General features: G+C 38.6%; 1 protein-coding gene across 2 annotated transcripts in view; it reads left to right on the forward strand.

Moving 5' to 3' along the window:
• Gabrg3 (gamma-aminobutyric acid type A receptor subunit gamma3) overlaps positions 1-12,055 on the forward strand; it is a 670,721-nt gene that overhangs the window by 601,121 nt on the left and 57,545 nt on the right. For both annotated transcript variants that reach the window (XM_052178531.1, XM_052178537.1), the window contains one exon: positions 10,305-10,442. In XM_052178531.1, coding sequence (XP_052034491.1) covers positions 10,305-10,442 — 138 coding nt within the window. The remainder of the gene's footprint in view (positions 1-10,304; positions 10,443-12,055) is intronic.

Raw genomic sequence — 12,055 nt, forward strand, 5'->3', positions numbered from 1 at the left:
TGTTGTTCATAAATTTGTTTTTAAATAGGCACAATTCTAGGCAAAAATTTTGATGATGGATGGGTGGTCCCATATCTTAATTGGAGACCATATCTATTTTTTTCTTTTTTTTTTTTTGAGTTTTTTTTATTCGATATAATTTATTTACATTTCAAATGATTTCCCCTTTTCTACCCCCCCCACTCCCCGAAAGTCCCGTAAGCCCCCTTCTCTTCCCCTGTCCTCCCTCCCACCCCTTCCCAGTTCCCCGTTCTGGTTTTGCCAAATACTGTTTCACTGAGTCTTTCCAGAACCAGGGACCACTCCTGCTTTCTTCTTGTATCTCATTTGATGTGTGGATTATGTTTTGGGTATTCCAGTTTTCTAGGTTAATAACCACTTATTAGTGAGTGCATACCATGTTTCACCTTTTGAGTCTGGGTTACCTCACTTAGTATGATGTTCTCTAGCTCCATCCATTTGCCTAAGAATTTCATGAATTCATTGTTTCTAATGGCTGAATAGTACTCCATTGTGTAGATATACCACATTTTTTGTATCCACTCTTCTGCTGAGGGATACCTGGGTTCTTTCCAGCATCTGGCAATTATAAATAGGGCTGCTATGAACATAGTAGAGCATGTATCCTTATTACATGGTGGGGAATCCTCTGGGTATATGCCCAGGAGTGGTATAGCAGGATCTTCTGGAAGTGAGGTGCCCAGTTTTCGGAGGAACCGCCAGACTGCTTTCCAGAGTGGTTGTACCAATTTGCAACCCCACCAGCAGTGGAGGAGTGTTCCTCTTTCTCCGCACCCTCTCCAACACCTGCTGTCTCCTGAATTTTTAATCTTAGCCATTCTGACTGGTGTAAGATGAAATCTTAGGGTTGTTTTGATTTGCATTTCCCTAATGACTAATGAAGTTGAGCATTTTTTAAGATGCTTCTCCGCCATCCGAAGTTCTTCAGGTGAGAATTCTTTGTTTAACTCTGTACCCCATTTTTTAATAGGGTTGTTCGGTTTTCTGGAGTCTAACTTCTTGAGTTCTTTATATATATTGGATATTATCCCTCTATCTGATGTAGGATTGGTGAAGATCTTTTCCCAATTTGTTGGTTGCCGATCTGTCCTCTTGATGGTGTCCTTTGCCTTACAGAAACTCTATAACCTTATGAGGTCCCATTTGTCAATTCTTGCTCTTAGAGCATACGCTATTGGTGTTCTGTTCAGAAACTTTCTCCCTGTACCGATGTCCTCAAGGGTCTTCCCCAGTTTCTTTTCTATTAGCTTCAGAGTGTCTGGCTTTATGTGGAGGTCCTTGATCCATTTGGATTTGAGCTTAGTACAAGGAGACAAGGATGGATCAATTCGCATTCTTCTGCATGCTGACCTCCAGTTGAACCAGCACCATTTGTTGAAAAGGCTATCTTTTTTCCATTGGATGTTTTCAGCCTCTTTGTCGAGGATCAAGTGGCCATAGGTGTGTGGGTTCATTTCTGGATCTTCAATCCTGTTCCATTGATCCTCCTGCCTGTCACTGTACCAATACCATGCAGTTTTTAACACTATTGCTCTGTAGTATTGCTTTGTTTACATTCCAGAGGTAGTCTCTTCAGGTTCCATCTCCCTACTGTTGAGTATTTCAGATAAGGTCATCTCCATTGAGTCCTAGGAGGCTTTCATATCCCAAGGTCTCTGGGATTTTCCAGAGGCTCTCCCCAACCCCTAACCCCAGAAGCTGCATATTTCATGTATTGTCCTGGCCATCTGGACTTCGCTCATGTATCCCCCATACCCATCACTGCCCCCTCTTTCCCCTCATCCTTCATTTTCACACCCAGATCCGTCCCACCCTCTGCCTTCTGTGGTTATTTTTCCCACTTCTAAGTAGGACTGAAGTACCTACACTTGGGCTTTCTTTCAAGTTAAGCTTCATACGGTCTGTGAGTTACAGGATGTGTTTGCTGAACTTTTTGTCTAATGTCCACTTATCAGTGAGTAGATAACATGCATGTCCTTTTAGGTCTGGGTTACCTCACTCAGGATATTTTCTAGTACCATCCATTTGACTGCAAAATTCATGATGTCCTCATTTTTAATAGCTGAATAGTATTATATTGTATAAATGAACCACAATTTCTGTATCCATTTCTCAGTGGAGGGACATATGGGTTATTTCCAGCCTCTGGCTATTACAAATAAGACTGCTAAAAACATAGTGGAGCACTTGTCCTTGTGGTATGGTAGAGTATCTTTTGGGTATATGCTACTATACCGAGCAAAACTCTCAACTACCATAGAAGGAGAAACCAAGATAGACCATTGACTAAAACAAATTTACACAATGTGTTTCAACAAATCTAGTACCACAAGGGTTAATAGATGAAAAACCACCAACACAAGGAGAGAAACTACACCCTAGAAAAAGCAAGAAAGTAAACCAAGAGAAGATAGAAAAAAACATAAAAATAACATCGAAAATAACAGGAAGCAAAAATAATTATTCTTTAATATCTCTTAACATCAATGGACTCAATTTCCCAATAAAAAGACATAGACTAACAGACTGGATATATACAAACAGGACCCAGCATTTTGCTACATACAAGAAATGCACCTCAGTGTCAAAGACAGACAATATCTCAGAGTGATGGCTGGAAAACAATTTTCTAAGCAAATGGTCCCAAGAAACAAGCTGGAGTAGCCATTCTAATATCAAATAAAATCAGCTTTCAACCAAAATTTTCAAAAAGGATAATGAAGGACACTTTATACTCATCAAAGAAAAAAATCTACAAAGATGAACTCTTGATCAACATCTATGCTCCAAGTGCAAGGGAACCCATATAAAAGAAACTTTACTAAAGTTCAAAGCACACATTGCACCTCACACAATAATAGTGGGAGAATTCAACACCCTACTCTCATCAATGGACAGATCAGCGAAACAGAGAATCAGTGAAACTAGCAGAAGTTATGACCCAAATAGATTTAACAGATACCTATAAAACATTCCACCCTAAAACAAAAGAATATACCTTCTTCTTAGCACCTCATGGTACCTTCTCCAAAACTGACCATATAATTGGTCACAAAACAGGCCTCAACAGATGTGATAAGATTGAAATAATCCCATGTCTCCTGTCAGATCACTACTGAGTAAGGATGGTCTTCAATAGCAACAAAAACAACAGAAAGCCCACATACACATGGACTCTGAGCAACACTGCACTCAATGATAACTTGGTTAAGGAAGAAATAAAGAAATTAAAGATGTTTTAGAACTTAATGAAAATGAAGCTGTAACATACCCAAACTTATGGGACACAATTAAAGCAATGCTAAGAGGAAAGCTCCACTCTGAGTGTCTCCAAAAAGAAACTTGAAAGAGCATACACTACCCATTTAACAGCACACCTGAACCTTCTAGAACAAAAATAGGCAAATACACCCAAGAGGAGTAGATGACAGGAAATTATCAAACTCAGGGCTGAAATCAACAAAGTAGAAACAAAAAAAAAAACTATACAAAGAATCAACAAAACCAGGAGCTGGTTCTTTGAGAAAATCAACAAGATAGATAAACCTTTAGCCAGACTAACTGGAGGGCACAGAGACAGTGTCCAAATTATCAAAATCAGAAAAGAAAAGAGAGACATAACAACAGAAACTGAGGAAATTAAAAAAATAATCATATCCTTCTACAAAAGCCAATACTCAACAAATCTGAAAAGTCTGAAATAACTGGACAAATAGATTATGAATACCTAAGTTAAATCAGGATCAGATAAAGCATCTAAATATTCTCATAACCCCTAAAAAAGTAGAAGCAGTCATTAAAAGTCTCTCAAGCAATAAAAGCCCAGGACTAGATGGTTTTAGTGCAGAATTCTATCAGACCTCCAAAGAAGACCTAATACCAATACTCTTCAAATTATCCCACAAAATAGAAACAGAAGGAACACTACCCAATTCATTCTATGAAGGTACAGTCATACTGCCTATTATCCCTTGGAGATGGAACAGTTTCTGTCTAATCAGGAACTTGTCACAATTTCCTTTCATAGAGGACTTCATAAGAGATTCTTTTCTACTTCTATCATGTTTAATGTTCCAAATAGATTTTAAAAACTTGTTGAATGTGTATTCATTTTAGCTTCAGAAGACATTATGTGTACTTAAGAAGCATTTAACTATTATAAATTATTTAATGAGGTAAAAAAACAAATTTTAAGGAAGGATCTAAAACAGTTTCTAAGTGCTGGCTGCAGTGTTTGTGGCCAACAGTGGATTCCACTGTATCCAGCACACTACAATACTCTTTACTACTAGGCTCTTACCACGATAGTGAGTTTATGATTGATACTTTTCTTACTTTTGGTATATGTGTGTGATGTTTGCCTTGGGAAAATTACATTTTTCATGGAATCAGAACAATTATTATGCATGAGCACACTGACAACTCCAAACAAGAAACTGATCATAATTCCCGAGAAGAATTACTTTTATTCCATTAAAAAAAAAAAAGCCAATGTGGAACAATCTCTCACTCACTTTTTAAACCAGCACTGTCCCTCCTCCCTCTACATATTTTTCAAAGTAGGTTAAATGTAACAGACTAGGATACCCCCTAACTCTCATTAGGCAAAGAAAATATGACTTTTCTCCTCACAAAAGTTGTGTGCCATGTAATTCCTTACTCTTAGCCTCAATCTCTTGTATCCTGGTCTGAAATCATAAGAAGAAAAGATAACAGAGGGAAGTGGTGAGATCCTGACCTCAGAGATTCTTGTCACCTAAGCCAGTACTAATTGATGCATATGTGATGATATCAGATTGCAACAAAATTCCATACACCAATCAGCTTAATGAACATCCATTTCTTCTGTTTGGCAGAAGAGGAATTCTATCATCTGTGGTCAACAGATTGAGTGCCTGCTGAGGACTCATTAGTATGTAGAAAGGGCTGCTTGATGGTGTGTGCTTATAGACAGGTGGCGTGGGGAATGAACTGCATGTTTTATTGAGACACTTATTTCATTGTAAGTAGAGACCTCCTAATGTGATGCCACTCAGGACTATGGCTTTAGCATATAAATCTAGGGGTATGGAAGGTACAATCATTACATCTGTGAAATGTATTTCTATGCTTTTTTTAATACCAAGGCACTATTATAATGTAGGACCCCTATCTATATTCTCCACAAAAAGAGGACACAACCTTGAAAAAAAAAGCCTCAAATATATAATAGGATTATGATCCTGAAGTAGCAAGATCTGAATTTATTGTGTGGTGTTTTGAATAAAAATGGCCCTCATGAGCTCATAAGGAGTGGCACTATTCAGAGGTATGGCCTTGTTAGAGTAGGGATGACCTTGTTAGAGAAAGAGTGTCACTGTGGAGGTGGACTTTGGTGTTTCAGAAGCCCTTGCTAGAGCCAGTCACACTCTCTTTCCTGCTGCCTGCTGACCTAGATATAGAACTCTCCAGTACCTCTCCAAGACTATCTGCCTATGTTCCAGTATGCTTCCTACCATGACAATAATGGAATAAACCTCTGTACTGTAGGCCAGCCCTCCAAAATGCATGAAGTATTCCTTTATAGAGTTGCTATGGTCATAGTGTCTATTCACAGTAATAAAACCCTAAGATACAATGGTAGGATTTTTTTCTCATTTTATTTTTGAACCTTTGAAAAAGTGTCTTCTGTATTTCAAGCTAAACCTGAACTTACTACAACACTAAGGATGGTCTTGATTGATGGCTTTTGATTTTACCTCCCAAATGCTTGGATTATAAGTGTATGCAACCATACCTTCTCAATGGTGGGTTTTCTCAGAATCCATACCATGCAAATAATTTTTCTGGATTTATGGTTCAAGACACAAGTCCATAGGGGAAATTGCACATTTAAATAAAAAAAACCTTTCATTTTAATGAAAGCACAGAGCATTTATTAAATTAGCATAGGTGTATGTGTGTGGTTTGAATGGCTGTGCCTCCACCCGACCTTGAGCTTTGGTGCCTAGTTTTGCATTGTTGGAGATGATGCTTCAAGGGTTGGATACTGTTTTGAGAGAATGAGTTCTAGTGCTCATAGAATGAGATTCACCCTCTTGAGAGAAGATTATTACAAAGCAAGGTAGCTCACTTTTCCTTCTTATAGTGATACCATCCAACTTTTTTGCCTGTACTTCCACTGCTCTAGAATGCATACCAGCACATGGCACCCATGTTGTGTGTTCTGGAGCCCCTGACTAGAAGCCAATTCTATCACCATGCGCTTAAGCTTCCAGAACTATAAGCTAAGTAAACAATTATATCCTTAAAGTAACACATAATAAGCCAAGATGATGGGTGAACTCTCCTTCCTGTACATCTTAGACTTTTCTCAATAATGCTTTAGAAATTAGAAAGTGCTTTATTTCTAAAACTCACATTGAAGAGCTAATGATGGGATGTTTCATCATAGGAGACAGGGGGGAGGGTCATATTCCTGACATCAGTAACCACACTGTGAAGCTAAGCAGGGGGAAGAGATGAATGACGGACATTTCCTGGGCTGATATGAAAATTGCAGTTTTCTAACCACAGACATTTAAGAAAAACCATCAACAACAAAATGCAAAGAGAGAATAACTAAAGCATTAACAAACATGTGAATATCATGCACGGGGGATCTTTCAAAAGAAAGGCCTTGACCAAAACAATCTTAGAAGGAATAACAAATTAATGGAAGAAATAAGGAAAGCCTAGCAGGGCAGTGTCCTTCCCTGAACAGATAAGGTCAGTCTCTTAACAACACAGCAAAGTCCACTTTAAGAAAAGCCAAAAAATCAAACTAAAACAGTCATCCAATTGACTTCAATCATGAGGGAAATGAGTGCGGCCATCTCACCCTACTGGATCATACAATAGGACTCCGAATCTAATCCACAAAAAGAAGAGAGTTTAGGGACAGGAACACAAGGAGAGAAGGACATGACAATGCTCAGGCGTTATGAGGCCAACCTCTGAGTCATGGCAGTGAACCCTGATGGTCATGATGACCTGGAACAGGAAGCCTGTGAGTCAGAGCCCCTGGCCCAGTAGTTGAATTCATAAACTCTGGACCCCAGGGCAGAACAGTCTAACTCAGAGTGGTAGGCTCTGCGTGGGATGAATGAAAAACCAGGCAGGTCTGTTAGGTCCTTAAATATTAGTGTGTGTTGAGGCAGGGGTGGGGAGATCCACAAACAAACTATAATCAGAATGCTGAAGTATTTGTCTAAGCATGTTTTAAGATGCTATTTTTATCTTATTTAAGCATATAAACAAAATAAATATAGTTATCAATGGTGAGTTTTTTAATATATATTTCAGGACAATGTATCATACATAAAATGTCAAGAGGAAAAAAGAGCCTACAGATGGAAAGTCTCCATGAAGTTTTTCTTTTCTTTGTGTGCTGCTAGACTGCACCAGGGCTTTGGGAAAAGGGTCTGGTTCCAGCTTCTTGTGGCTTCCAGTCAATTGACAGGCTACAAAGCTGGAATGACTTTGGTTTGGAGGCTGATCACTGGCTATAAAGCCTACTTCAGAGGAAATGGTATCTCATAAAATGTTCTACCAGAGAGAGTAAGATCTTGAGAATGGTGTTATTGACAGATGGATATGTAAAGTACAAGATATTCTTGCTGATGCTTGTTGAAAAGCTGAGATCTTCTGCATTTCTACAAAAATCAAGGCAGCAAAGCCTTTGGAAGTTGATCAATGACCAAGAAACTGGGTTTGGCCACTGTGTGCTCTGTGATATGGATGCAGGTATGAACACACTTAAGTTGAAGAACTTGAATCTAGGGATCAAGGGAGACCAGGGAGAGCAGTGGAGAATGCAGGGCCTAAAGCAAGCACGTGGAGGCTCTGCCTAGGTGCTCTGCACCACCTCAGAAGAGAGGGTAGAAGACCACACCCCATAACAATGATTTTTTTCCAAGTAAAAACCTTACTCAGTGGGTTATGAAAAAATAGTAAAAGAGCACATAAAGTTGGGAGATGGTGGGGACAGGTCTAGATAGAGGAAAGAGTAAAAGTGAATATGATCAAAATATATTGATACAGGTATGAAAATTTAAAGTAACTAATAAAACACTGTATTTTAAATGTCTAGTTTCTAAAAATGTTACAGAAGCTGGAAAGAAATACAAAAATGTACCTACCTAAAAAAAATTAAAACATTGGAATAGAAATTATTGTTGAAGTAGCTAGGGAGATATCTTAGCTAGTAAAGTGCTTGCCTTGCAAGCACAAAATTATACCTGAAATAGATGTTTCACTAGAACAAGGGAGACCAGTGGATTTCTGAGAAGGCTTTCTGGCCAGCCAGAATAGCTGAATTAGACAGTTGCAAGTTCAGGGAGAGATCCGAACTCCTAAAACAAGAAGTGATGGTTTCTGATTTCTGAAGAAAAAAAAAAAAACCTTAAGATTGTCCTCTGGTCTCTTAGTGCACATGTACATATGAAGAAATACACACTCATATATGTATACACACACACTCACAATCACTAAAGATTCCCAGATGTTAGATATACTATTAAAAGCTTTTAAGTCTGATCTATTTTGCACTTTGAAAAATCTATAAGAAATCATATCTAAATAATTAAATGAAAATATGCTAAACAGATCTCATAAAAGTAGTTAAAAGATAGAATCTATTTTAAAAGAACCCAATAAAAATCTTGGCCTTGAAAAGTACAATGACTAAAATTAAAAATTTCATCAGAGTGAGTGAATGAGTTTGAGCAGATAGAACAAAGTAGAGATCTCCCATTGATCAGCACTAAGTTCACACTGATAGAGACAAGCATGAAGAAGGAATCAATGAAGGCATCAGTGGTTTCCAGATGAACTGTGGGATGAACAGAAAGGAGATAGATGATATGCCAGGCCATGGGACTGTGTATACAGCACCAATGGCAAACATATGCCATATGTGTTTGTGCAATCTATATATAATATATATAGATTGCACAAACACATATAATGTAAAGTATGTAATATATATTGTGGGTTCTGTCTGATAATGATGTGTCTATTGGTGCAGGTGATCAATAGTAACAAACATACCCACAAATGTGGTTGCTGTTAGTAGGATAAGGAATGCATTTATAGAAAACAGTGGTATATAAACCTCCTTCCAATTGTTTACAAAATATCTTCTCTAAATAACATAAAATAAGTTTTAAAAAAGATAATTCTGGAGGTGAATATCTATGATGTAAATGATAAGTGATAAATAGTAGATAGATAGATAGATAGATAGATAGATAGATAGATAGATTACACAGTTATCTATAGGTGTAATAATAAATGTTTATAGACTGTTGTTAGGGATTGTGTTGGTTTAGCAAGTTAATGGTTGAGATTTTCCTCCCATAATTATGACTCTACTAGCATGAGTATTAGTTGGGTTCCCAGTACCAAGCATACCTCTTGGTGAATGGCTCTAAAGATCAATTAGAGACAATTTATTACCTCCAAGCAATATGTGCCACTACTGCTCTTTTAAGGTTATCATGCCATGCTGGTAATTGAATTGGTTAATAGGTATCATAGTTGGCTAAAACTGTTGGTTGCCTTCTTTCTTTAGAAGCGTCCACGATGCCTTCTGATATCATGAAGGCTAGAACTCAAGGAGGGGACATTCAGGTCAGTTACAGCTATAGGGTTTCTAGACTCTGCTTCTGAATTGCATATTGTCTTCAGCAATAGAGTCTTATCTTCCATCTCTGGGCAGGTAATCAAGGGCAACAATAACAGGCTATATTTTAGAACCAGACAGACAGTACTGACCAACAATTCAAATGAGGATTTCTCATGACTCGTATTGGGGTTTTTGTTAAGTGGTCTTTAGCTCTTGAAGAGAGCATCAACAGCCCGTGTCAGAAAAGTTCATTAAAATCTATATATGCATATGCATACATGAAATTATATATGTTATGGAGGCCACCTCTATGGTGCAAATAAAACAGTCTTGGTTAATGAATGTTCTGTATTGGACTTAGGCTAGGGTGACAAAGCTGGTACTTGTGCTCACTCTGGAAAATACTTCCTCTCTTGGGAGGTCAGCTCACCATCATGGTTTAGGTTAAAGAAATATAGTCCTATTTACTGCATCCATAGAAACGTGGCCAGGCCTCCAGCTAAATAATCCTTTGTTCATCAATAAGGTAAGTGTCAGGAGTCATTTGTCCTTTGACTTTTGGAGTTCTGAAACAAATTTTGACCGTAATGTTTTATGAATCTAAATTTGCAGGTGCTAATATCTACTCTGCTTTTAGATGGCTACCCCAAAGAAGAAATGATTTATCGCTGGAGGAAAAATTCAGTTGAGGCAGCTGATCAGAAATCATGGCGGCTCTATCAGTTTGACTTCATGGGCCTCAGAAACACTACAGAAATCGTGACAACATCTGCAGGTAGGAGCACTTAATTAAGTCAGCTTTTAGACAAACAGGGAAAATTGACTTTGATCCCATGTCCCAACCTCCAGGCAAGCCCTGGTAGACTTCCATTTGTGTGTTTATAATGAGTCTTAGCAAGGAGTACACAGGACCATATGTTAGGCAAAACAGCGGGTTCAAAGATGAAATATGTTCAAGGTTTAAATTTCGATAGGATAGAACTGACTTATGTCTTTGAATAACGTCTGTGGAGAAATTATATCTATGCACCTAACCATATTGTGCAAGACTGGCTGGTATGTAACCCTAACTGCAATGCTCAGGCTAGGAGACTTATGAATTGGTTTATACCAATGGTGCAGATTTTGCTTCATTGACTTCCCTAAGATTTGGGTGCCACTCAGAATTCACAAATAAAAAGAGCTGATAAAAATGTCTTTTAATAATACATTCTAGTTTTGCCTTTATTACTATAAAATTTAAGAAAATTTTGATTTTTTGATACATTGAAAACAAATATCATTTTGATCATTTATGCCTAAAATATGTCAGCAATTATATGACAAGTAGTCAATATAAATTAATATTTTGTATGTCTGTGTCCTTCTTTATACTTGGTATTTAGTAATTGAAATCAATTATCTTCTCATTGACTTTCTTCTGGCAAGTGTAAAGTGGAGTTAGAATATTTGCTAAAGATCTGGCTATTTGCTAATATGAATATAATTTGCTCTTTTTTTATAATTTGCTCTTAAAATCCCATAATTAATTCTTTATTGATGACTAGAAAAATATATCAGCTTTTATAATTGATTAAACAATTAAGTATATCTAATTGAAAAATTACGTAGAAGACATATATGTATTCAGAGGGTCCTGAAGAGCTAGCTGATAAAAGATGAAAGGGAGGGGCCACCCGGGAGGCCAGCTGGGAGGAGTCAGTGTGTTCTAGTGAGTCCAGCAGGCCCCGGGAGGAGCCTTCAGGTGTCTGCTTCAGAATCTGAACAGCCTGGGCCACAGCACTCGGTCTCCAGGAAGTGAAAGCAGATTGGTGTGCACCCGGAGGCAGACTGGGAGCACACAGCTTGCTCTGGTGGGTCAGCACCACAGAGCTTAGGTTCCAGTCCTGAGGCCTCTGGCAGAAGCCTTCAGATCTCCACCTCGGGATCCAGAACAGCCTGGGCTACAACACCACATCTCCAGGTCCTGCAAGTGGCCAGAGGGGCACCGGGGAGGCCGGCTGAGAGGAGTCAGTGTGCTCTGGTGAGTCCAGCAGACCCCGGCAGTAGCCTTCCGGTGTCTGCTTTGGGATCTGAACAGCCTGGGCAACAGCACCCTGTCTCCAGGCAGTGCAGGAGGTCAGCTGTGCACCAGAGGCCAGCTGGGAAGAGGCAGCTTGCACTGGTAAGTCCAGCATTGACAAGACCAACTAACACCAGTGAGAACTAGATGGCAAAAGGCAAATGCAGGAACGTCCCTAACAGAAATCAAGGTAATATGGCAGCATCCGAACCCAATTCTCCTTTAACAGCATGTCCTAGATACCCCATCAACCAGAAAAACAAGATTTGGATTTAAAATCACTGGTCATGATGCTGGTAGAGGAACGCATGAAGGACATACTTAAA

This window comes from Apodemus sylvaticus, chromosome 1, assembly GCF_947179515.1.
Source record: "Apodemus sylvaticus chromosome 1, mApoSyl1.1, whole genome shotgun sequence".
NCBI lineage: Eukaryota > Metazoa > Chordata > Mammalia > Rodentia > Muridae > Apodemus > Apodemus sylvaticus.